The 27,772-nt window shown below is 41.7% G+C and overlaps 1 protein-coding gene across 1 annotated transcript; it reads left to right on the top strand.

Moving 5' to 3' along the window:
- Positions 1-8,256: 8,256 nt before the first annotated feature.
- On the top strand, positions 8,257-27,704 carry stard5 (StAR-related lipid transfer (START) domain containing 5). The gene is made up of 6 exons (XM_052040539.1): positions 8,257-8,924; positions 16,546-16,595; positions 18,690-18,822; positions 22,402-22,519; positions 22,938-23,031; positions 25,814-27,704. The coding sequence occupies exons 1-6, from the start codon at positions 8,616-8,618 to the stop codon at positions 25,959-25,961; spliced, it is 852 nt and encodes a 283-aa protein (XP_051896499.1). The 5' UTR covers positions 8,257-8,615; the 3' UTR covers positions 25,962-27,704.
- Positions 27,705-27,772: the final 68 nt, after the last annotated feature.

Consider the following 27,772-nt stretch of genomic DNA (forward strand, 5'->3'; position numbering starts at 1 on the left):
ATCCTCGGATTTTGAGGGAAGTATGGGAAGAAATCACAAAGACACTGACCATAATCTTCCAATGCTCTTTTGATACCAGTACTTTGCCAAAGGACTGGAGGGTCACAAATGTTATTCTCTTCCTCAATAAAAGGAATAACGATAAGTCTATCAACTATGGGCCAGTCAATTTAACCTTGGTGGAGAGAAAGATTTTAGAAACATTGATCTAAGACAGGATTGGTAGACACCTGGAGGAAAATGGATGAATTAAAGCAAGCCAACATTGATTTGTTAAGAGCAAATTGTGTTTAACGAATTTGATGGAATTTTTTGCTGAGATAACAACTGATGAGGGTAATACAGTTGATGTGATGTAAATGGATTTTTAGGAGACTTTTGATCAGGTGCCATATCAACAAAGTTAAAGCATTTGTCATAAGAGTGACATTGAAAGCATGGATACAAAATTGGCTAAATAACAAACAGGGAATAGCTGTTTTTCATACTAGTGCAAGGTGAATAGTAGTGTTCCCAGGGATGGTCTGGGGACTGTAAGTCACAATTTCTAAATTTGCAAATGACACAAAACTTGGCAGTAAAATGAACTGCAAAGAGGACAGCAATCAATCACAGCAGGATACAGATGGACAAGTGGAATGGGCAGACAAGTGGCAGATAATGTTTAATGAGGAGAACTATAAGGTGATTCATTTTGGTAGGAAGTATGAGGAGAGGCAATATAGAATAAGGGGCACTGTTCAAAAAGGAACTGAGGTACCGAGGATACGGATGTACAAATTATTGAAAGTGGCAGGGCAGATTGAGAAAGTGGTTAATAAGGCAGGCAGAATTCTGACTTTATCTATTGATGCATTGAATGTAGAACCAGGGAAGTTATGCTAAACCATTGTATAACACCTTAAATAGTGTATTACCCATTTTGGTTACCCGATTATAGGAAGGAGGTGAATATTTTAGAGAAGATCCAGAAAAAAGATTTTGAGCAAGGTTCCTGAGATGAGAGGCGACAGTAACTAGGATAGATCAGAGAGGCTGGAAATGTTTTCTTTGAGGAAGAGAAGAATGGAGGTTGATTGAAGTATGTAATATGATGAGGTGTCTGGACTGAGTGGATAGTAGGTGTCGGTTCCGTTTGGTTGTGGAGTCAAGAACCAGCACTCACAGGTATAAAGGGAAAGAGAATTAAGATTGACATAACAAAAAACTTCTTTTGCACAGCGTGTGATTGGAATCTGGAATGCACTGCCTGCAGATGTGGTGAAGGCAACTGCTATTGTGGCCTTCAAGAAAGAATGGGATAAATGGGAGAAAAATTTGTAAGGCTGTGGAGAAAGGACCAATCAGAGGAACTAGAGGGTTTGAACTGGTAGAGAGTTGGCGTGGACTTGATGTGCAGCAAACATTCTATGATTCAATGAACCACAAGACTATCTATTTCAGATCCACCGATGGTGGATGGTGTTGTGGGTGATGTGAAGAATGATGCAGTTCACATGATGCTCTGCATATCATGCCATGTCACAGAAAATTTAAGACACAGGAGGCCATTTACCCCATGTTGTCTATGCCAATCAAAAGTAAAAGAATACCCAACCTAATCTCCTGGTCCTTGGGTAAGTGTGAAATTCATGTAGATTTTATATTATTGATTGATTTGCTAAATGTTGGTTTATTTGGTGTTCAACCAAAGGATCTGTTTTGGGGAACAATACCTCTTTCCTTTAACAGCTGTTCTGTGTTCTTGATTTCTTGATGGCCTTTGTGAGTAATGTCAAAATTGCATTCTGTTAACAAGTGCAGAATGGCAATGTGATAATTTTGTAGCGCAAGATCCATGTTATGCGCAATCATAAGTTCATTGCAAATTTTGTGCAAATCTTGCAGAGTATGTGTAATGTCACTAGAGGGTGCATTTTCTGTTTCTATTTTGAGACTCAAGTTGCTCTTATACACAGGGATACAACAAATCTATCTCTAAGTATAACAGCAATTCAAGTACCAAAATAGAAACAAATTATAGACAGCAAGTCTTACAGCTTTCAGATTGCTCAAGTGTCTTTGTTATGGGTACTGCATTCATGCTTAAATAATTGAATTGCTGTTCTGCACTCTTCTTCACAACTAGTAGGATTGTTTGTGGGTACTGCACATGTAATCTCTCCAGTGTGAAGATCTGGAACAAAATTCAGAAAGGGAGCACAGTCACCCAAGGTCAAATAGAATCTAGTGTTCTTGGATTTGAATGCCATTTGTGATAAAAGCATTCTGAGAACTCACAGGGGTATGGTTCTATTATAAGGAAGGATTATGGCATTCCTCAGAGAGCTAGAGGAGGACAGCAGTGAAGATTGTTGAAGATATGTTCGCTGATCACATTGATAGATGTGATGGTATAAATTTCCGAGTGTCTTAGTAAATTGAATAACTGGGGCTCTTTAACCTGATTAGCTGAGGTGGGAGGTGAGGAGGATTCTGTGAGTGGAAATTTAGAAAATTAAAGAGAAAGGACAATCAATAGTGCAGGGTGAAAAAATGGGTAATGATAACCAATCAGGAAGGAGCAATGAATACAAACATGAAAGTAAACCTCCAATTAGCAGGGAAAAATGGTAGAGAGCCAAAATTGAAGGCTCTTCATATGAATGCACACAGCATGTGTAACAAGATGGATGAATTAATGGCATAATTAAAAATAAGTAGGTATAATCTCATGGTTATTACCAAAATATGACTGCAAAATGACCATGCTGGGAATTAAATACTCCAGGATACTTAATTTCGAGAAGAGATGGGTAAAATGGAAAATGATAATAATGATTGGGCAAAAAAGCAGCAGAGTGAAAGCATCACAGGTCAGAACATCTAGAAGCAGAATCAATTTGGGTGGAGCTAAGAAACAAAATGATAATGTGGGACATAACCTAAATCAGAAGATTAAAGTAACATGTAACAAAGGTAATACAACATTCATGGGGTCGTCAATAAAAACAGAAAATGCTGAAAACACTCATCAGGTCAGGAAGCATGTGTGGAAAGAGAAACAGTTAACACTTTAGGTAAAAGACCCCTTCATCTGAACTGGGAAAGGAGACAAACTAACGTTTTAATTTGAAGAGACAATGGAGGGATGGATAGGACAAAGGGATAGGGTGGGGCCAGGGTTACTGTGGTGATAAACTGTTGATGATACCATCTGGTTCATAGACTAATGAGGCAGTTAAAGAGAAAGCAAACATAGGGACATAAAAGCTGTGAAATGCAGGTCAGAGCTACAGGAAATGCCCAGTCGATCAGGCAGAGTCAGTGAAGAGAGACAAATTGAGAACATTGTAGATAGATAACCTACTGTAGAACTCACCAGTTCTGATACAGAGAAGGTGAGTTACATGAAATTGTTGAACTTGAGTCTAAATCTGCCCAGACAGAAGATGAAGTGTTGTTCCTCAAGCTTGTGTTGGAAGCCCACAGTTCACAGTGAATGGTAGGGCCCTGGGGAGTGTTATAAAATGGGGAATCTAGGAGTACAAGTACATGGTTCCCTGAAAGTTGTGTCGCAGGTAAACGGGGTGGTGAAGAAGGCACTTGGCACTTTGGCCTTCATCAGTCAGGAACTGAGTATAGGAGTTGGGACGTCATGTTGCAGCTGTACAAGACATTGGTGAGGATGCACCTAGAGTATTGTGTACAGTTTTAATCACCCTGTTTTAGGAAAGATGTCATTAAGCTGGAAAGAGTACAAAGGTTTACGAGAAAGTTGCCAGGACTCAAGGGCCTGAGTTATAGGGAGAGGTTGGGTAGTCTAGGCCTTCATTCCTTGGAGCATAGGATTCTGAGGTAGAGGTCACCCCTTAGAATCATGAGGGGTAGAGATAGAGTGAATGCTCAAAATCTTTTTCCCAGGGCAAAGGTATCAAATACTAGAGGGAATAGATTTAAGGTAAGAGGGAAAAGATTTAAAAGGGGCCTGAAGGGCAACTTCTTCGTACAGAGGGTGGTGAGTAAATAGAATGAGCTGTCAGAGGAAGTGGTTGAGGCAGGTACAATAACAATATTTAAAAGACATTTGGACAGGTACATGGATAGGAAAGGTTTAGAGGGATATGGGCCAAATGCAGGCAAATGGGACTATCTTAGATGGACATCTTGGTCGGCATGGATAAGTTGGGCCAAAGGGCCTGTTTCTGTGACTCTAAGCTTTAGACAGATAGGTCAGAATGGGAATGGGATGGAGGATTAAAGTGACAGGCAACAAGAAACTCAAGGTGAGCTGTGCAGACTGAATGAAAGTGCTCCACAAAATAGTCATCCGATCTGTATTCAAACCCCCCCACTGTTGAGGAAATGCAGTACACCAGGTTTCAGGAAGTGCAAGTGAATCGATGTTTCACTAGGAGAACCATTTGGGTCACTGGATGGTAGGAAGGGATGAAGTAAAAGAGGAAGTGTTACATCCCCTGTGCCTGCATGGGAAAGTGCCGTGAGAACGGAAGTGAATGGTGGAGGTACAGATGTGAACCATGGATTCACAGGTGTGAACCATGGAGTCACAACGGAACAGTCCCTTCTGAGGCCTCTGCTATACTAGGACTGATCATTCGGGTGACTTTAATCTGCATATATAGTGGCCAAGTTAAATTAGTGGTAAAAGCATGAAGGGTGAGTTCATGGAGTATACAAGGGATGGTTTTCCATACCTGTGTGCTGTGGACAAAGGGTTCAGGCTATTTTAGATTTAGTATTGTGTTATAAGGCTACGCTAATCTGGTAGTTAAAGGAGCCTTTCAAGAAGTGTCATCAATTTATCATAGAATTTTATATGAAGATTGAAAGTGATTTAGTTCCATCTTAAATCTAAATAACCCAAACTACAGAGGTGAGAGGTGTGGGGGTTTTGGGAAACAAAGTTCAAATTTCAACTGGCTATGGGGGATTGGGAAACTAAGTTCAAAGGTAAATGAGAAAACAAGCAATGGCTAACGAAGAGGCAATACATTCCTTACAAGAAACATATATTCCATTAAGGCAAAAAAAAACAAGAAAAGCGGTTTATCTGCTGTTAACGTGAAAAGTTCAAGGAAATATTAAATTAAACTGAAAATCACAATCAAAATTATTAGCTCATAATGTTGCAAATACATCAGAAAACCCAAAAATAGGGAACATTTCAGAATTCAACAAAGGAAGACCGAGGATAAGGAAAGAGAAAATAGTGTACAAGAGAATGATGTAGTGTGAAACACCTAAACAGATAATAGAAACTTCTCTAGGTATGGAAAAGTGAAAATATTATTACAGTATACTCTCAGCTATCCAACGTCCATAGGGAATGAGGAGAGTTGGTCGTATGAGAATTGCTCAGAAAAAAGCATTACTGCCCATCAGTATTCCCCACATAAACCTTTATATAAATTGCCAAACTACATATCATGTCCTTACCCTTTTAAGTAACAACATTTTACACTCCAATTCTACACTTTAAGGCTAAACAGTATTAATGAAAAATACAGCAAAAATAAATGAAATGAATGACTGTATTCTCCGGTACATGAAGTGCAAAATCTTATCAGCCTACAACTGCACTGCCCTTATATATAAACATAACTAAACAAAAAAAGTATTTTCACACTTTATTTTGCATAATCGCTGTTTGAGCTTATTTTCATAAAAACAAAACAATTATATGGAGGCGAGAGCATAGACCTTTATGAATAGACCAGCTCAGCTAGGCTGCCACTTAAACTAATATTCTTAATTAGAGTCATAGAATAATTCAGCACTGAAACTTGATATTGTTGCTTAATATTCTTATAAATGTTTGCCAGTTGCATGAGAATTCTGGATGCATAACTACTGGAATTCTGGATGTTACTGTGGATCTACTTCAGATCAAGACCTGAGAAATTACATTGGTAAATAAGGAAATGGCAGAGAAATTAAACGAATAATTTTCCCAGAAAACAAAAAAGTAATGAACAGTAATACATCCAGACTGAATAAGGAGCTGCAAGAAATTATCATTCATGAAAGAAAATGGAGAAGTAATGCAACTGGAAGCTGATGACCTGCATCCCAAAGGTGTAAAAGAGGTTGCTATGGAGACAATGGACGTACTGTTTGTCGTCTTCCAAAATTCCATAGTTTCCAGAATGGTTACAACAGATTGGAAGGGAGCAAATGTAACACTATTATTTAAAAAGCAGAGAGAAAAAGAAACAAGTACTGCAGAATAGTAGATCATCCATATTTATGTAAGTGGTAACAGGGCATTTAGGAAATAATAAGAGAATTGGGCTAATTCAGCATGGAATAATGGAAAGGAAATCATGTTGGAAAAATTTGTTGAAGTTTTTCATGGTTATAACTAGTGGAGTAAATAAGAGAAAACAGAAAATGTGGTATATTTGGACTGCTAAAGCTTTTGAAATGGTGCAACTCAAGAGTTATTAAGTGCTGACGTGGACTGAGGATTTGTTATGGAAAGAAAACAGAGTAAGAATAAATGGTCATTTGAAAGTTTGGAGACTGTGACAGGTAGGGTACTTCAGGGGTAGCAGCCCCAGCTGTTCATGTTCTATGCCAATGATTTGGAAAAGAGAACTAAGTGTAATCTCTCCAAATTTGCTGATGATGAAAGTTAGGTCACAGTGCAGGTTGTAAGGAAGATGCAGAAAGGCTTCAGGGAAGATGAGCAGGCATGTCTATATGACATGGCAGATAGAATACAATGTGAAAAAACGTGAGGTCATCCACTTTGCCAAAAAAGTAGGAAATTAGAATATTTATAAATGATGAGAGATTGAAAGGTGTTGATGTTCAAAGGGACCTTGAAATCACTGAAAGTTAGTGTGTGCGTAATTAGGAACAAATGATATGTTGGCCTTTAATAAAATGGGTTTTGAGCACAAGAGTAAAGACATTTTGCCGTAATTATATAGAGCCTTGGTGAGATCACATCAGAAACATTGTGAATAGGTCTGATCTGCCTTCTTCTCAGGCAGTCCCTTCAGATGCTTCCACCCAAGTTATGTGAGTTCTGAAGTGACTGATGAGGGAATGTTGGAACCACAAACTCTTTCACTGATCAGACAGAACGTGCCTGACAGTACAACTGGTGAGCAGTTTGCTCCAGATGCATCGAATTAAAGTACCCAATACCATCCTGAATGCTTCTTCTCCACTTTTGATTGTCATGAGCTAAGGATTCCCAAGAGTCACAAACAAAGTGCTGGAGGAACTCAATGGGTCAGGGAAATGGACAGTCCACCTTTCAGGTCAAGGCACTTCATCAGGACTGAAAAATAGAGGGGAGCTGACCAATATAAAGAGGTGAAGGGAAGGGGTGGAGCAAGAGCTGGCAAGCAATTGGTGGATCCAGGAGAGGAAGGGTGATAGGCAGATGGAGAAGGGAATTTTACCGTGCAGGCACTCACCAAATTTTGGACCCTTTCCTGTACCTCCCTTGGCAAATTTAATGAGTTTAATGACCTCTATTAGGTCACCCCTCAGCCTCCACATTTCTAAGAGGAACGAGCCCCAGTTGATTCAAACCTTCTTGATGTTGTACCCTCTCAGCTCCAGTATCATCTCTGTAAGATCTTGAATGCTGCTTAAACCTTTGTTTGCTAATAATATTGTGCCATCCGGAAACTCTGAACAAAAGTGCAATTTAAATAATTAAATATTCTTGAATTACGGTCATTGTCATCTCATGGAAAACTTGTCAGCCAACTTGCACAAAGCAAGCTTCCAGAAAGCGAAGAGCAACAAGACAAGGTTTTTTTGCACTTGGCTTTGTGGAAGCTAAATAAGAAATATAAACCCACCACACAAGGAAGACATCCACTGTTCTGCTCCACAGAGCAGACGGGGCCTTTGTTCACCACTTCTGAAGAACAGTATCCCTGGCTATGCAGCATTTCCTCACTTCTGTACTGAGCACGTTAACTTAAGATTATGTAGTGGTGTCTCCGCACCAGGAGTTAAAACTGAAGATGTAACGTCTCAGGAGTGAGAGTGCACCACCAAACAAAAATTTCGACATTTCTCAGTTTGGTCACCTTTTAGCAGGAATTCATACGTGCATGTTTTAATTATCAGAGAACTGAAAGTCCTCTAAGTATTCTATAATTGTATTAAGCATTGGTGATGGCGTATTTTTGCGGGAAGTGAATCAGCCAGCTCCAAGTAATCCCTCCATCAAACAAACAACATTCCTTTCTATGCAAATATAAGGGAGAAAAAACGATGACAATCGGGAGAGTGGTGACAATTTCCTTCATGAGAGGCAGAGCGGCAGCTGACTGGCTGAGAATAAGTGGCACCATCGTTGCTGCCTCTGGGATTGAGCAACGAGCAAGCATTCATTGCTTGAATGGGGAGGAATTCCCTGAGACAATTCAAGAGCTGGATAGGTATTTGCCTGTCAGGTGGGAACGCCTCTGCAACACACACACAGCCTGCAGCTACAATGTGAGCCCCTGCCTCTCGCTCTTGCACCTCTCCGCCTATTCATTGGCTGCCTGGCTTGTCAATCCCCGCTGGTGGGCGTTCTTCCGCGGAGCCTGCTGGGAGTTGTAGTCCATCGGCGCTCGGCTCCGGGAGGAAGGTCCTTGATGGTAGCGAGTATCGGAACTCCAACTTCCAGAGTGCGGCGCGGCGCCGGCCGGCGGCAGTGCGGGGATGGGGAGAGCGCGGCAGACGCCGGTCACCGGGCGGGGAGGCTGGAGGAGCGGGGCTTGCGGTCTGTGGGTCCGGTCTCGGCTCTGGGCCAGGTGAGCCTGCTTAACCCCGACTTCCCCAGAGCTGACCCGCGGGCACGGCGTCGATGCGGTATGAATTACAGAGCGGTGGCGGACTCGGTGGCCGAGAAGCTGCTGGGTTACAGCAGGGATGAGAGTGGCTGGAGGGCATGCAAGAGGACGGTGAGTGGTGGAGGGAGGGGTGGGGGGGGGGGTGGTGGTGGAGGGAGGGAGGGGTGGGGGGGTGGTGGTGGTGGAGGGAGGGAGGGAGGGGTGGGGGGGTGGTGGTGGAGGGAGGGAGGGAGGGGTGGGGGGGTGGTGGTGGAGGGAGGGAGGGAGGGGTGGGGGGGTGGTGGTGGAGGGAGGGAGGGGTGGGGGGGTGGTGGTGGAGGGAGGGAGGGGTGGGGGGGTGGTGGTGGAGGGAGGGAGGGGTGGGGGGGTGGTGGTGGAGGGAGGGAGGGAGGGGTGGGGGGGTGGTGGTGGAGGGAGGGAGGGAGGGGTGGGGGGGTGGTGGTGGAGGGAGGGAGGGGTGGGGGGGTGGTGGTGGAGGGAGGGAGGGAGGGGTGGGGGGGTGGTGGTGGAGGGAGGGAGGGAGGGGTGGGGGGGTGGTGGTGGAGGGAGGGAGGGAGGGGTGGGGGGTGGTGGTGGAGGGAGGGAGGGAGGGGTGGGGGGGTGGTGGTGGAGGGAGGGAGGGAGGGGTGGGGGGGTGGTGGTGGAGGGAGGGAGGGGTGGGGGGGTGGTGGTGGAGGGAGGGAGGGGTGGGGGGGTGGTGGTGGAGGGAGGGGTGGGTGGGGGGGTGGTGGTGGAGGGAGGGGTGGGTGGGGGGGTGGTGGTGGAGGGAGGGGTGGGGGGGTGGTGGTGGTGGTGGAGGGAGGGGTGGGGGGGTGGTGGTGGTGGAGGGAGGGGTGGGGGGGGTGGTGGTGGAGGGAGGGAGGGGTGGGGGGGTGGTGGTGGAGGGAGGGAGGGGTGGGGGGGGTGGTGGTGGAGGGAGGGAGGGAGGGGTGGGGGGGTGGTGGTGGAGGGAGGGAGGGAGGGGTGGGGGGGTGGTGGTGGTGGGGGGGTGGTGGTGGAGGGAGGGAGGGGTGGGGGGGGTGGTGGTGGTGGAGGGAGGGGTGGGTGGGGGGGTGGTGGAGGGAGGGGGGAGGGAGGGGTGGGGGGTGGTGGTGGAGGGAGGGGTGGGTGGGGGGGTGGTGGAGGGAGGGGGGAGGGAGGGGTGGGGGGTGGTGGTGGAGGGAGGGGGGAGGGAGGGGTGGGGGGTGGTGGTGGAGGGAGGGGGGAGGGAGGGGTGGGGGGTGGTGGTGGAGGGAGGGGGGAGGGAGGGGTGGGGGGTGGTGGTGGAGGGAGGGGGAGGGAGGGGTGGGGGGTGGTGGTGGAGGGAGGGGGGAGGGAGGGGTGGGGGGTGGTGGTGGAGGGAGGGGGGAGGGAGGGGTGGGGGGTGGTGGTGGAGGGAGGGGGGAGGGAGGGGTGGGGGGTGGTGGAGGGAGGGGTGGGGGGTGGTGGTGGAGGGAGGGGGGAGGGAGGGGTGGTGTTGGTGGAGGGAGGGAGGGGTGAGTGGGGGAGGGAGGGGGTAGTTGGTGAGGGGAGGGGGTGGGTGGTGAGGGGTAGGGGTGGGTGAATGGGTGAGTGGTGGGGGAAAGGGTGGGGGTAGGAGGCGCGGTAGGGGTGATGGGGTAGGGGTGGGTGGTGATGGGATGGGGGAGGGAGGCAGTGAAGGGGGTAGGAGGGTTGGGAGTGTGGGGTGGGATTCGCAGGGGGGAGGGGGGTAGTGGAGGAGGGAGGGAGGTGGGTCTGATGGAACCAGTGTGCAGCAGAGCTAGTGCTTCTGCTACTGGACTCAAACGTCAAGAACTGCTTTGTTTTGTGACTGCTGGTTTTCAAATGGATTTACAGGTAGCTCAATTGTTTCTGATTTATTTACAAAACCTGGTTTGCAGTCTTGAAAATCAAAATTGAAATCTGAAATTATTTGAGTTTCCAGCATTTTGTTTTAAACAAAAAGGTGTTGCCTGGTTCTGTTGTTTAGATGTGACCCATGGTTTAATTTGGGTTTGTCCATGATTTCATTTTGATCCGATTAAAAAAAACGTTGGACTCCCAGAGTGGCCCTAAAATAAATCCTAATGTCATTGTTTGAGTGGATGCTTCCTTCACCTTGTTGAGAGAAAGATCTTCCTTTGAATGAAGTGTTTTACTTAAGCAGCAGTGGTATTGATTTACATCTTTCGTGATGTTAATCCTGCCTTGTTTATTGTAATACTGAATACATTGAGGGAAGAAAATATCCCAAAATAAGAAATAGATTACATATAATGCAATTTTAGTGTTGCCTAAGATTTGCCTATTAGAATGTCCCTCTTTGAAAGTCTCTTTTTCACCTTATCTCTAACCTCTGTCCTAACGTGTTATGTCACAAGAGCTACTTCGGCAGTCCCTCACTATCCAGGTTGACTTCCTTCCACTCCAGCTTTGACTTCAGATGTGGCTGTTGAGGCTAATGTGCAACCCGTAGATGCTGCCAGAGATGGGGTAGAGTATGCTTGATGGGGTGAGTGAGAATATTGGGAGGTAGTATGCTGCTTTCGCTAGGCTTCTGTGCTCCCTATGAGGGGACTTGAGGTCCTCAGTGCCATCCTGAATGCTGCTCATTTTGAGCAGTCATGGGGCTTTGATTCCAACAATGAAGATGTTACACTTTTTCATGAGGACTGTAAAAACGACCTTGAATTGTTTCCTCTATCCATTTGTCAACTCAAAATATGGTGCTTATTTCAGGAATCTGGCGTTGGGCAGTCTGCTTACTTGCATGTCCACATCAGAGCCAGCAGAATGCAAGTAGAAATTCTCTTGGCTTGGGAGAGGATGTTTACCTTGGCTTGCTTATCCTACTGGTGGATTTGGAGGATTTTCCAGCACTGATAGTCCTTCAGTGCTTTGAGGTGCCTGCAGTTGGATAATCCATGCCTTGGGAGTGTACAGAAGTATTGGGGAAGTAGGGGCAGGATGGGTTTCACTGCTGCTTGGTAACTCATGAGCTCTGTGCCAGGTTTGAGGTCTTAATCTCAATATGCTCATCCTTGGGCAGCTAATGATTGTGCTGGCACACTTAAGGTGATGGTTAGTATCATCATAGTCTGCTTTCATTAAGAGGTGGCACCAGAAACATGGGATGTGGTCAACAATTTCCACAGGTTTTGTCACAGACCTCTCTTGTCAGATGGTGGTGTTACACAGTGGGTATGTTGATTTGCAAATGATCAACATAAAGTCTGTTCTCTTGTTTACTTCAGAGCACAAGTTGTTGACTTGGAGCATGGCCTCCAAATATGCACATTAAGCAAGTGTCATCAGTGTAGTGCAGCTCAGTGACTGAGGTTGGAGTGTGAGCTACTTTTTAGAGGGAATCTCCAAAGGTTTAAGTCATACTTGTCCTGTAAATTGGCTCCACTCCACCAATAAATCTATTGGAGGTAAAGTGAAATCTTGTGAACAATTTGAAAAATATATTGGTGTGACACTGCCTTGCTTGACACAAGTCTGCACTGAGATTGGGTTTATTGTGGATGTGTTGATTAAGATCACTGCACACGTGCTATTATGTAGCAGGAAGACTGCAGTGTGATTCACTTAAAGATGGTACTATAGGGCAGAATAAGATTCTAAATTACCAGCAATTACAGTTTGCATGCTTGTATTCTGATGTGATATCTGTAATGTTTTAGTTGTGAAAAATAAGTATAAATAGAAAGTAAGAAATGATGTAAATATTTTCTTAATATATTAAATTTATACTCAACAATCCACATTTCTGTTAGCTATTCAAAGTATCACAAAACTAGAATCAATCATTGCACCTGCCTATCACTATCTCTAACCTGCATCTATCTATCACCACCTTGTGCCTACCCTGCCCCCCTCTTTTGTCCACCTATCGCTGCTCTGCTTTTCCCTCCTAAGTATTGAGCTTCCCCTTTTCCTATCTTCAGTCCTGAAGAAGGGGCCTGGCCTGCTGAGTTCCTCCAGCATCATAGATTTCATCTAGATTCCAGCATCTGCAGTCCTTTGTTTCTCTAGAATCAATCATCTTAGGTCCGTGACTCAGATATAGAATGTACTTCGGTATACCCAGGTTCTTAAGCAATTCCTCATTTGAACAAATCTGACATTTGTAGCAGTCAATTTCTCTGCAAGAAGGTGGCAGAATTATCAGCACAAATAGTCGTTAATGGCTATGATCTAACTGCCATTACAGAAATGGGATTGCAAGGTGTTCAAAGCTGGGAACCGTGTGTTCCAGGATATTCAGCATTCAGGAAGGACAAGCAAATGGGGGAAGGAGATGGGGAAGTGCTGTTAATAAGGGATATCATCGTTAGAGATAATCTTGCTCAGGCTGGTAAATTGGTTTATTATTGTAATGTACCAAGGTACAGCGGAAAAACTGTTTTGCAATGGCATCCATTCAGTACGTCGAGGTAGTACAAGGGAAAAGCAATAACAGAATGCAGAATATAGTGTTACAGTTACAGAGAAAGTGCAGGCAGACAATAAGGTGCAGGCCATGACGAGGTAGAAATAGAATTAGTTTGGTTGGAACTAAGAAGCAGCAGAGAACAAATGGGAGTAGTAGTAGTTGAGATGAATGAGGAACTTAGATTTAGATATATATGTGTAATACGTTAATTATGGGGGACTTTAATCTATTAACACTGATTTGCCCAACGTAGAGGTTGAATTTCTAGAATGTATACAAGATGGATTTCTAGAGCAGTATGTTGAGGAACTAGCAATGAAACAGGCCATTTTAGATCTAATGCTGTACAAAAAGAAATGGCTGCCCCCAGCACATTCTCAGTAACGCAAGAAGATGCATTTCACTGTGTGTTTCAATGTACATGTGACTGATAAATAGCTATCTAATTCATAATGTTGTAAAGGGGGGCTCTATGAAAGAGTAACCATAATATGACAGGATTTTACATTGCTTGAAAGTGATCCAATTTAATTTGAGATGAGAGTTTTCAATTTAATTGAAAGAAAAAGTGAGGGGCAGTTTAGTTTCAGTAGATTGTTCACTTGTCTACTGTCTTGCATTGAAAGGTAAGACAGTCAACATGTAATGGCTAGCATTTAAAGAAATAATACATAATTTGCAAAAATGGAGATTATTTAAGGCACAACAGGAAAAGTAGCCCATACATGAATTAAAGAAAATATTAAGGACAGTATTAAATCTAAGGGAAAGGATTACAAAATTGTCAGAAAAAGCAGCAAGCCTGAGAGTTGGGAGTGTGTTTGAATGCAGCAAGGGATGACTAAAAATTGACAGAGGGAAAAGAGAAAATGAAGGCAAACTGGTCAGACATACAGACTGTAGGAGCTTCAATGGGTAAGCAAAAGGGAAAAGGCTAGTGAGGACAAATGTGGGTCCCTTACAGAAGGAGATGAGTGAATTTATAATGGGGAGGGGGGGGGTGGAAAGGAAATTGCAGAGAAATTCATGTTTTTAAAAAAAACATCCAGCAGTACTGGAGAACCAGGGTCCAAGTACAAATGAGGAAGTAGTAAATAGGGAAATTAATGAACCGAAAAACTCTAGGACCTGATGATCTGCATCCCAGAGTTTTGGTTCGGGTGGCTATGGCAATGGTGGAAGTTCTGGTTATCATCTTCCAAAGTTCTATCTATTCTGGAAAGGTTCTTGCAGATTGGCGGGCTGCAAATTTGACCACACTATCTCAGAAAAGGAAAGAAAAAACGGGATTACCAGACTGCTAGCTGTTATCAGTAGTTGGGAAAATACTGGAATCTAAAATAAAGGAAGTGATATCAAGACACTCAGAAAATAATAGTAATTTTGATCAGGGTTTATGAATGGGAAATCATGTTTGACTAATCTACTGGAGTTCTTTGTGGATGTATCTGGTAGAGTGGATGAAGAGGAGTCTGTGGATGTGGTAAATTTGGATTTTCAGAAGACTTTCATTAAGGTCCCTCGCAGAAGCCAGTGAAAAAGATTAAAGCATGTGAAATTGGGGTTTATGCTTGCATAGATTGAGAATTGGTTACCAGATAGAAAACAATGAACATGAATGAATGAGTTCTTGCCAGGCTGAAGCACCTAGGAATTGGTGCTTGGGCTCCAGTCATTCACTATTTGTATCAACAATTTAACTGACGGGACCTGAAGTACCATTTTTAAGTTTACTGATGACATAAAGCTAAATGTAAGTAAAGATAATGCAAAGAAAAACAAATGCTGAATTTTTCTTCTGAATGATAGGAGATGGGGAAATGTTGATGTACAAAGACACTTGGCTCAAGTCATTGAAATCGAACATGCAGGCAGTTTGAAAAGAAAATGGCATGTTGGACTTTATTGCAAGAGGATTTGAATATAAGAGTAAATATGTCTTACTACAATGTTATATTTAGGCCTTGGTGAGATCATACCTGGAGTATTGATTGCCTTACCTATAGGAGGATGTACTTACCGTCAAGGGAGTGCAGCAAATATTCACCAGACTGGTTCCTGGGATAACAAGTCTGTCATGCAAGGAGAGATTGAGTAGGCTAGACCTCTGTTGTCTGGAGTTTAAAACAATGAGAAATGACAAGATTGAAACATACTCTGTCAAGCCCTCAAAGTATTTTGTAAATGCTGGAAGTCTGGAGCTAGAGATCAGACTCCAAATAAGTGAATGGACTATTTTGGACTGAAATAAAAAAAATTCTTCACCTGGAGATTTCTTACTTGGAGGTCTGTGGTTGATAGACTTCTGGATATTAAAGGAATTGAGGAATTAGTGGAAAGAACAGGAAAATGGTGTTGAAGATCAGCCATGATCTTGTTGAATTGTAGAGCAGGTTGGAAGGACTGAGTGGTCTCTTTCTGCTCCTGTTTCTTTTGTTCCCCACCATGTATTCTTCAGTTTGTTGTTATAACTTGTATTCATTCTGAAGGAATACCAGGCATGCCAAACCTCTATCCATCAACCACGTGATCCTAAGATGTACCAATCTACCAATTTACCCCAAAAACCTTGTTTAGAAAGTTGTTTTAGCTACATGTCCCAATCCAATTTGCTAGAACATTAACAAACAAAATTTGATATAAGGCCAGGAACCTTCAGGAGACATGACCTGTATCTTGGTCAGAGGTTTAAGGGCTTCCTGAAAAGTGGAAGAGGTTTGTGCACATTTTTCTTATTTGTTGCTTTGGATATTTTTGGGCCTCATTTTGGAAAGAATTGCTTTGCTATTACTTAATTAAATTCTAACTCAGAGCAACAAAACTTGTTGGCTCAAAGTTTTCAAGAGAACAAATAAAAGGGAAACAAAAAAAAAGCAGGAAGTTAGAATTTTAATTTAAATGATTTGGTTTTTAATTTGGACTTCTCAGGACTAATTTATATTCTCTAGTCAACATTTAGCCATTCTTTAGAAAATAAGTGTGCGGAATCTACCCATGTCCATTTATGGCACCTATTGTACACCATTGTAGAGAATCCTTGCATCATATCAAATGACTGCTGTTGTCCTGAGTCTACACTTCTTAGTATAGCAACTGTGATAATCATTCCTGAAGATTCCTAGTTAAGGAGAGAGCACTAATGTGATGGTATATTTTGTATTAAGGGATAAATAATTTCTATCATTTTAACTATTTAACCTAATTATTTTGAACCTAAAAAAAACATTTTAGATCTTATTGCTATGATTTTTAAAAAGAATGTGTCTTTGCTTATGCAAGTTTTGATATTTTCTGTACAAAATGTAATTATTGAAATTTGTTTCTTTTTGGTAGAATGAAGTTTGTGTATCCTGGAGACCATCATCAGAATATTCTGGAAACTTGTGAGTGTGGAGATGTGTATATTTGTTCAAGACGTCATCCTCTGTGAAAGTAGTTCTGATTAAGTGAATTGTGCATTGTCTTGCAACAGTTTCAGCTGATGTAGTTTAGTTGCTGGACATATGTGAATTTTAAGTATAGAATTGATTAGTGCGGTGTAATCCTTTCTGCATGCAGAAGTCAGAAGGGTCATATGTGTGCACAGAACCTTCCATTGTACCAAGTTTACCATGATCAGAAGAATCCCATCATTACATTTAAATTCAAATAGTAAATGTGGAATTGCTGGGGTGGAAAAAGCTAATATCTGCAATGGGAACTGAACTTACGGTTTGTCATTTTAAAAAAAAACCACGTGGTTCACTAATGTCCTTCAGGAGAGGAGACCTCATATCCATGACAGATCTAGATCGTTTGAACCAAACGCACTAATGTGGTTGACACTTAACTGTCTCCAGGAATGGCCTAGACGGGTTAATCTGGGACAGACAATAAATGCCAGCCTTGCTAGCGCTGTCTACATCCATGAGTTCTTTAAAAAGTCAGGAAACACCTTTTTGCATCACAGATGGTAGAAATCTGGAATTCTGTCCTCAAGAAATTGGGGGGGGGGGGGGGCTCAATTGCAGTTTTCTAGAAAGAGAATGTTAATTTTTTAAATGTTGATGGAAATGGAGTTGAGGGTAAAAGGGGTTCAATCTATCCTGTTTAATGATCTATTGAGCTGATGCATAAGCGTGTTCTGAGTTTTCGATGCTACTTTGGGGAATTCTAATATCACATCTGTCCCTTAATGATATTTTTGTCAACCTGTAACCTATGTATAAGGACTGACATTCTTGTGTGTGTTTTTGCAATAAATTTGGCTAGTTCCGACATATGTGTGGATTGGAAATATTTACCTGATCTCTCAGATGCTTATTTCCAGGGTTAAAGGGGCAGCACGGTAGCGTAGCAGTTAGTGCGACGCTATTACAGCACCAGCGATCGGGGTTCGATTCCTGTCGCTGTCTGTAAGGAGTTTGTATGTTCTCCCGTGTCTGCGCGGGTTTCCTTCGGGTGGTCAGGTTTCCTCCCACATTGCAAAGACGTACGGGTAGGTTAATTTGGGTTTAAAATGGGCGGCCCGGACTCATTGGGCCAGAAAAGCCTGTTACGCTGTAAATAAAATTTTTAAAAAAAATTAAATTTAGAGTTGGTCTATTTTCACATTTCTATATTGATCAAGATTAATGTACTGACTGCACTCTCATGTACAGAACCTGAACAGAAACCTGCTGGGAATGAGATTGCTGATGACACCAATTATATGTTAGAATTTGCATTTGAATGCTTCTTGCCATAGAAGAAAAAACTTCAGGGAGATGTAATTTTGGAATTAAGCTTTATGCCAAAGAGCAGATAGGGAAAAATTGCTGGAAGATTGGTCAAAAGGTGGGTTTTAAGGAAGCTAATATAAGAACATGGGGAATCAGAAGTAAGAGTAGGCCATTCTGTACTATTGAATAAATCATCCCTGTCCTTGATGGCTGAACCATTTGATCAACCACTCAGGGCAGATGAGAAGAAACTTCTACCCTGTAACAATTTTGTACCTTTCATTGAGGTTAATGGGGGGAGAGAGGTGGAGACACTCGGGAGATTAAGGATGAAATTCCTGGCTGTTGGAATCTTGGTGGCTGGAGGCACAATTGCCAGTGATGAAGTGAAGGGTCAAGTGGCGAGATTCAGGTTAGCGCCATGAAGGGATCTGTGCGCAGCAGATGAGAAATTTAAACTGGATGTGTTGGGTTCCATGGAGAAATTGTCTCCCTATTCATTGCTGTGTAAAGCAGCAGGTAGTTACAACCCAATAGTATTTTCATATTCATCCATTCACACATCCTAGAACCAAAAGGTATGTGGTAGCCTAGGTCAAATGCAGTGTAGAGCTCTGGACCAAAAATGTACTTTATCCTTAACTGCGGAATCCTCTTCCTTCCCACTACAATGTTTTAACAATTTGAAATGTTATTAATTTCCAAGTTTTATAAAACAAAAGCAATTGGTTATTATTATGATTACATTTTCCTTTGTTGTTGTGGTCCTTGACTCAGGTACAAAGGTGAAGGGATAATTAAAGGTGCACCACAGGAAGTTTGGGAATGTCTGAAACCAGTGCCTGACGGACTAAGAGTGAAGTGGGACAAAAATGTTAAAGTGTTTGAGCTGATTGAGACCATCGATGATGTAAGTTTATTTGCCATGATTGATTTAACTTGCAAGAAGAATTTGTGGTTTTGTCACACTAGACAGTTGCAATAATTGCTCTTTTAGCTGGTGATGGCCATGAAGTGATGTACTATGATGTCAGTTAATGATACTTTAGTCAGCAGCCATGTGTCTCTAAATGGCAAATTATTAATTGGGTGTACTGCAACTAAAATTTGAGGCCTGTGAGTTTACGAATCCTAAGTTATCTCCAGATAATGCCACCCTCTCACTGAAGAAATTTCATGGAGAGATACAGCACAGAAACAGGCCCTTCAGTCCACTGAGTCCACACCAACCATCCATTTATACTTGTCATACATTTTCCTCCCTGCATTTTCAACTTCCCCGAGATTCAACCACTCACTTACACACTAGAGGTAATTTACAGTGCCAATTAACCTACCGACCAGCACATCTTTGGGATGTGGGAGGAAACAGGAGCAGTTGGAAGAAACCCATATGGCCACAGGGACACAGTGCAAACTCCACACAGACAGCACCCGGGGTCAGGATTGAACCTGGGTCCCCGAAACTGAGGGGCAACAGCTGTGCCAGTGTGCTGCCCTCCTTTCTCCTTATCTCAGTCATAAATGGCATGCTCTTTCCAGTTCTCTGTGATGCACCAGGATTTCTGTCCACCAGGATTTCTGTCCATATTTTGTGATTGAGTCTCCAGAGGAGTCCTACCCTTCTGGTTCGGAGATGAGCACTACCAATTGAACCATGGCTGACACATCTTTTGTTTTTCTTGTGGTCTGCTGTATAAAATGAAAAGATGCAGAAAATACTATTATACTCATTGGGTCAGTTGGCATCTGTGAAAGAGAGAAACGTAGTTAATGTTTCACATTGATGATCTTTCATTTTATTTCAGACTTCTAACATCTCCAGTTTTTTGATTGCAAATCATATTGACAGTACAAGCAAGCTTGTATTGCAGGTTATTTTACCCATTTAAAGAAAGTAAACCATATGCATTGTCCTATTTCCTATAACCTTGCCCACATTTCTGATTAAATCTGATGATTAATCCATAAAATTTCATGTGAGCCAGATTATGTTCCATGTACAGAGTATGTGTTTTCATTTAAAAAAATTTTGGGGGGAAAATAAGCTTGCAAGAGATCTCCCCAGAGATGTGGGTCTTTTTGGTCGGTTTATGCCAGTGACTAAAAGCTGGACAAACCCTTTTTTTTCCTGATTATTTTTCATTTAGATATATGTGTACTTGTATAATTTATCTTCTGTTTGTTGTTTATACTGATGTGCCTATTGCTGCTGCAAGCAAGTTTTTCATTGTATCTGTACCTCACTGTACTTGTGCACATGGCAATAAACTTGTACCTCTGTATATAATCATTGCTCTATTACTTAATGTCCTTTTGAAGTACAGACAAATCATATAAGATTTTGTTTGATCCTATTTGTACCATGCCTTTTTTAAGCCATTAACGGTTTATGATGCTAATCTGAGGTGAAATTAATAAGGAAACGCACTTGTTAAAATTTATCAATTTTAAATTGTTTCTTGTACATTCCTGGGAAATGTTTTCAGTGAGGCTTTTCCTGTACTTTCGCAAGTTCCTGCACCTTCCCCTGCATTCCTAGTTTTCTCTTCCCAAATCCCATCTCCTGCAAGAGCATTCCAGTCATTCTCTCCAAAGAATTAGGCCCCTCATTCTTCAACTCGGTGTTGCATCTGAAGCAATGTGTTTCTGGCTGGACTTTCTGAAATCCCACTTTTACCAAGCCACCCATAGCTCTTTTGATCACCACCTCCACATCCAGTCAGAGTTCTGGTCTCCTTTGTAGTGACAGATGCGCGGTTACCCTGTTCAATAAGCCACAAATCTGTTTAGCTTTTAGCATTGACTCCTGTCATCTTTGGTACCCACCAGGCAGGGCGGGTTACCCAGTCTCTTACATCACCTGACTGACACAACACGTTGCCATGGTGCATCTCACTGTTGTTGCAAACAATTGGTCAAAGTAAAGTATGATCCTTTATAAAAGATCTTGCACCGCATTCTCATATTTTTCAGTCATTCTGTCATCAATTAATCAGTCAAATGTAGTCAAACTTGGGGAAATATTCTTTCATGATTTATTCTTCACAGTTTTCCTTTCATGAAAATAATTTGAGCAATGAGCTATAATTAGCATGCATTTGCTCTTGCTGTCTCTAGAACATGGCTTGCTTTCTTGTAGATGCATGAAAGACTTTAACCATCACTGAAAGGTATTAATTTGAGACCGAAGCCTTTTAAACATCAAAGAGATGCATATATTCTGTCCTTACAAAATTTGACTATTGCCATGAAATTTAGTTGCTTTAAAAAAAAGACATTGTTTTTTGTGGCTCTTCATAATATTACCTATTTATCACTTATTAGATCATAAAGATCTATATAAGAGAGTGCAATGGGATTATATCTGCCTGTAAGAACTATTTTAGGTAAAGAAGCAAAGTTACCTGAATGAATCAGTAAAATGATCATTTGTTTCTAAATTCCATTTTGGTGCTCTAATTAAATTTCTCCTCAAAATATATCTATTAAGATAACACAGAGGCCACTAGAAGAAATAGTCTTTCTCTTTTTGATGTTTTCTCACTCTCTGACCCATGGTTTTCTCATTCATTTGTTTTTAAAAAGCCTTTGTGATTTTTCTGATTTTTCCCCTTCCTGGGAAAATGGAAGGCTCCTCTTCCAACACGCCCAAACATATTGTGAGCTCTTGATTAAAGGCCTTCCTATTTTAGTGTACCTAAAATGTGTATCAGACTGCAGAATAGCTAATGCTTTGTGTTCCTTGATTATGAGCCCTTTGCAATCCATGCCCTTAATCTACAGGATACAAAGTTAGTGGATTTTCTTTTAAGGGTTGTTGCCACTTAAAAGGATAACCTCTGAACTTCCTCCACTACCTTCAGCATCCTTGCAGACCATATATCTGCAGTTTATCTGTCCTCCTTGTCTGCCACCCTCCTTTTTGCTTACTGTATTGCTGTCTGCAAGCTTTGAAATTGTGTACTGTGTATCCAAGATCAGTTTAGTAGTGTCTTCGTGTTCCTTTGATTCTGCTTTCTTATTGTATTTTTGTTTGACATGCATCCATTACGCATTGAATATTGTACTTTGTCTCCAATGCAGATTACTTTGGAGAAAAAATTGCTTTGTTCTGCAGCCTATATCCACTTTGATTAATCTTGCTTGTTTTTACATATTGGTAATGATTTGAAAGTGCCCAGCAATTGCCAAGTTAGCAACTAAACCTAATGATCAAAATAACATAACACCATAGAGTAATAGCATTTGATGTCTATTGATAAATATCAAGCATCTTGTCTAATAGAAATGTTTTGAAAGTGGCAGTATTTTGAAAAATTGCTGTCCTATTTTGTTTTGAAAACTTCAAATGAAGGCAAACATTTATGAAACAAGGACCCCTATTTGAGAATTCGGCTAAAAATATGTGGAAAAATGTCATATTCCAGCTACTCAACAAAAATACATGATAAATGAAATCTTGACTGTTTGTGCTATATCCCTCTAGACTATGTCTGTGTGCAGGACTGTTACACCATCAGCGGCTGTGGGCATTATCTCCCCAAGAGACTTTGTGGATGTCATTTTAATCAAACGATATGAAGATGGAACGATATCCTCAAATGGTAACTAACACAACCTGCTTAACTGAAATGCATAAATAGGGTAAAATAAAATGTTCTGATGTGGGGAGAAAAAAAGAGAGTTCCTTGTTAATCAAGTATTATGAATAGTTAACATGAATTTCAGGGAAATTGCCACAAACTCGGTAGTGTGTTGACACCATAAAATGACTCAGCAAGTCACTCTTTAATGGCAATTACAAATGGGCAATAAATCTGGCTTTTCTACCAATGGCCACCATCTGTGAATGAATACATATCTGAATTTGTATAATAACTTTGGTTCATAAAATATTGAGCCAGAGTGCAAGGCCCAGTGGTAAAACAAAGTAAACTTTTCATTGCAAACTGTGTTCCCATGTGGTTTCAATGTTTTGTGCCACTATTATTTGAAGTGACAAATATCGTGCTTTCTTCACAGCTACTAATGTGGAACACCCTGGCTGTCCTCCTAAACCTCATTATGTGAGGGGATTCAATCATCCCTGTGGATGTTTTTGTGCTCCCATTCCAGGGTAAGATTCCTTTTTAACTTTTCTTGATCTTTTCATTGAAATATGCCCCCTTCTTCCTTCAGAAACACATTTCTCAATCAGTTGGTTTTTCAACCAAATGATATTGTTTTTTTCATTTTATTGAGCGGGACAGATTAACCCAGTTTCTGCTATGAGTGACCATAAACCATATGATTGTAAATCCAACATTATTCTTATACAATGACAGGATTAGACCAATTAGTATAATAATGAGAGCAAGAGCCCAGGACATGTTTTTTGTCACTGTTGTAAGACAAGTTCGAAAGGTCTCGAAGGACAAGGACTCTGGACCACAGTTTTTGGAGTTAGAATGATTTATTTATAAAAGACAAATGCGGGACAGGATTAACGGGAATGAACGCACACGGGTGATCACGAACGTGAAAAAAAACTGGGTACAAATGAACCAAGGAAGAAACAATATGATGCCTGCCACCCTTCAATCTCAGTGCAAGCACAGCTCTATGCTAGAGGGATATTCTAACTAATTTCTCTTAAGCAGTGCACAGCTTACCTCGGCATCCCTCGGAGACAACAAAGAAAGAGAACCAAGCACATGCGGCACTCTTTATAGTGCTGGAGGGCTGGGAGTGGTCCAGCCCAGGTAGTTCAAAAGGGCCAATGGTCAAATGTGCCAGGTACAAAGGTGTTTAAAGCGACCAATCGTCAGGTGTGCCCTGAGGGGCAGGGGTGGAGCCAAACCTTGATTGACAGTGATGTGTCTTCGGACCAGATGGGGTCAGTGTTGTCACGTGACAGCCACGACCCTCCACAATACAGTCACATGCTAATGCACACACTTTAAATTAACAAGTGGGGTGTGTCCTGGCAGAGAGAAATTTATAATGTTAAAGTGGGGGGAGAAAGGGAAGCAGTGTAGGAAATTGAATGGGATAACTAAATTGGCTCAGGAAGCGTACAAAGAAAAATGCACACACAAGTAGGATCCAGGTAAGAAAAACTGGTAATATTACAAATAGGGTCATAGGAACAAGAATACTGACTAAAAATATTAAAAAGACAAATATAAAGATACTGTATCTGAATGCATGAAGCATTCATAATAAGGCAGAGACATGAGACTGCACATGCTAGAATCTGGAGCCAACAAACCGCTGGAGGAACTCAGCCGGTCAGGAAGCATCTCGGTAGTGGTGGGGGGGGGAGTAAATGGACAGTCAGTGTTTCAGGTTGAGACCCTTCATCTGGACTGAAAAATGGAGGGGAGATGGCCAGTATAAAGAGGTGAGGGGGGTTGGAGCAAGAGCTGGCAAGCAATAGGTGGATCCAGGTGAGGAGGGGTGATAGGCAGAGGGAAGAGTGAAAAAGGCATCAGGGGCTGGGAGGTGACGGAGGCAACAAAGGGCTGCAGAAGATAGAATCCGATAGGAAGAGAAGGTGGAGCTTGGAATCGAGGGAGGTGGGGTGGGCAGATGGGAACAGTGGGGTGGGACGGGGGGAGAGCCCAATGGGAGGGGTGTATAGGTGATGGGCAGGGGGAAGCAGAGAAAAGAAACAGTGTTATAGGGTCAGGGGGGTGGGTATAGCAGGAAGTAAGTAGATCAGGAGGAGAGAGAAAATGGATACATTAAAGAGCAATTACAGAGGCATAGCTGTAAGGTGATCAGGGCTGGGAGCTGAAAACCCAAGGATATTCAATATTCAGGAAAGGCAGGTAATCTGGAAAACGAGCTGCAGTGGCATTGTAATTTAAAGTTGAAATTGGAATATTAATGAGAAAGGATATTAGTTCCAAGAATCACGATACAGAATCAATCTGGGTGGAATCTGGAATCACTAAGGACAGAAAACATTGCTGTGAGTTGTGTGTAGGTCTCCAGGCTGTGGTAATATAGGGATAATATCAAACGGGAGATGGAGACGGGTGTCGCAAGAGAACTACAGTAATCATGGCAGTCCCTCATTGTCTAGGATGACTTGCTTCTATTTCCAGTTCAGAGAAGTGGATGATGTAATGCAGGAAAGCCATTGCACATCAACTACCCACAGTTTAGACAGAGCAAAGTCTTGGTCCAATGACAAGAGGATTTGAGTACAAGACATCTTACTGCAATTTATATAGGACCCATGGTGTGACTGTCTGAAGTAATGTGTACATTTCTGTTTTCCCTACCCAAAGTGGGATGTACTTGCCTTAGAGTGAGTGCAATAAAGTTTCACCAGATTAATTCCTAGGATGGAGGGAATTGTCACATGAGAAGAAATTAAGCAAATTGGGCCCATTCCTTCGAGCATTTAGAAGAAAGCAGTGATCTTTTTGAAATATACATAGTATTTATGGGTCATGACAAGTAGATGTGGGATTGTTTCCCTTGGCTGGGGTGTCTAGAAATGAGAGTCTGTCTCAAAATGGGTCCATTTAAGGGATTTGAGAAGAAATTTCTTCACCCAGAGGGTGGTGACCCTTGAATTTTGTATTTGAGTACAAGACATCTTACTGCAATTTATATAGGACCCATGGTGTGACTCTCTGAAGTAATGTGTACATTTCTGTTTTCCCTACCCAAGTTGGGATGTCCTTGCCTTAAAGTGGGCTGTAGAGGCTTATTTGCTTAGCGTATCCAAGATGAATGTATGGATTTTTGGATATTAAAGGAACCAAGGGATTATGGGGTTGGTGCAAGAAAGTGGGGCTGAGGTAGGAGATCAGTTATGATATTGAGTGGCAGAGCAAGCACAGAGCTAATTTGTCTTCTCCTGTTTTTTTTATATATTGTTTGTGTCTTTGTCTCAATTTTAGGGAGCCACGAAAGACCCACTTGACTACATTCTTTCAGACTGACCTGGGTGGGTACCTCCCCCAATCAGTGGTGGACTCTTTCTTTCCATCTAGTATGGCTGAGTTTTACAGCAATCTGTCAAAAGCTGTGAAGACTTTCAAAGCTTGATGAATCTCTATTTTCTGTGCCCCTCCCCAGCAAACCCTCTGATTTACTTTTGCTGCATTGAAGATCAATTTTTGATTTGAGGGTATTTTTGGACTGATTTTTCATCTTTTTGAAGAGAATAACAATTCCACAATTATTTTAAAACAAGGAATAGAATGGAGAGCGAATTTGAGTTTGACATAATGAGGACCAAAAATAGTTGAGCGCTATGTATGGGCATCAATAATAAATTTAAGCAGAAGTATTTAAATTTCCATTAATTGGGTATTTAATTGAGAATAACTATGTACTTTTAAAGATTTTTAATAATTTTTAATCTTAGACTAAAATTATTAACTTGCCCGGCAATGAATAATGTACAATTTTATTTTTCTAATTACATAAAGCACAGGGGGCAGTTCAGCAAATAGTCCCCTTTATTTAAATGAGTTGGATATCCTATTTGTCAAATGTAAAATGAAAAGGATAGATTACAGCAAAATATGTTGTATTGTGACATGTTCAGAACTTTGTCATGACAAGAATATCGGCACTATCTGTTTCACAATTTTCCACGGCATTATCCTGGAGTAGAACTTGAACTACAGAGCAGGCAGTGTCATTGGAGCCATACTTAAGTGTGGCCAGGTTGGATGACCATAAGCTAGATTTGTACCTGGAGCAGACGCAGCATGTACTCCCTGACTGATCTGAATTCAAGAGCAATCCATGTGGTAAATCTTCAAATTAGCATCTCAAAGCATTGAAATTTACAGCCCAGGAGGCAGCCATTTGGCCCTCGGTATCTGTGCCAATAAAAGGCATGTCTGTTTCTGGATGGTTATGTAGTGAATTAATTACTTAAAAACTAAACTACTTTCCAAACAACACTCTGCCTCTGTGTTTGCCATGGGTGATGAGGATGGGTGTGGGGGAGAAAAGTCAAGCTGTGGGGTATTGCTTTACTCAGGGTGAAAAGTAGTGGAGAAAATGTTGGGATATATCTTCAGGATTATTTTCACTCCAGAGTATTTAAAAATAAAATCAATTCAGAAATTGATGCTTTCATCACCATCTTCCCAAGCTCCCAATTTGGGCATTGGCTCCCTGCATTGGAAAACTACCAGTGTGACACCATGACTGTCTGCAGTATAACTGCTGATGAAAAACAGTGAGTGGAATCTAAGTTCACAATGTGTTTGCAAATACTGGCAGCAGAACCTCAAGTACGCCACAAGTTTCACAAAATATTTATTCTTCAATGAGTACTTTCCAGGTGCCCAGCATTAGCATTCACAGAGTCGATGCATTATGGAATACATTCATTCCTTCAAGCAACATGTTTCCTAGTAATTTGCTATCTTGCATGTAAATGGTGTATTTGATACAGTTACATTTGTCGAAGTGCTCCAAGCAAGAAATTCTCCATTTGTATGAATGTTTTTAATTGTCGCATCACTACAAGCCCTTAGTGATGCATAATCTTCCAAAGGTATGGAATTTGATTGAATTTGAATTCTGCTGCCTTAAAGAAAGATGGTTTAATTTGCACAGTATTAGTTCTGTAAACATAGGCCAGTGATATGACACTTTTTTTAAAGAAAACTTGCACTTTTTTAAGGGTTAGTTTTAGATTTAATTATGAGGTGAATCACTTATTTATTTGGAAGTGTCTTTCATAGCTTCATAAATTGAAGAAATTGTTGTCCCTGTAATGCAAGTTACTGTGTACTTGAAGTTTATGCATTAAAAATTCAAATCTCATTTTTGCAGCCTGACTGGTCGTGATTTGTCTACAGTTTCAAAATCTCTTTGTGACAACGTTCAAAGAA

Source organism: Pristis pectinata, chromosome 28, assembly GCF_009764475.1.
Source record: "Pristis pectinata isolate sPriPec2 chromosome 28, sPriPec2.1.pri, whole genome shotgun sequence".
In the NCBI taxonomy this organism is placed as follows: Eukaryota; Metazoa; Chordata; class Chondrichthyes; order Rhinopristiformes; family Pristidae; genus Pristis; species Pristis pectinata.

Bases quoted from the DNA above. Each gene is read 5' to 3' on its own strand.
- stard5 (XM_052040539.1), top strand. From the start codon at position 8,616: ATGGTAGCGAGTATCGGAACTCCAACTTCCAGAGTGCGGCGCGGCGCC. The intron at 16,596-18,689 runs GTGAGTGTGGAG...TCCTTGACTCAG, and splicing joins TCAGAATATTCTGGAAACTT to GTACAAAGGTGAAGGGATAA. The intron at 22,520-22,937 runs GTAACTAACACA...CTTTCTTCACAG, and splicing joins TGGAACGATATCCTCAAATG to CTACTAATGTGGAACACCCT.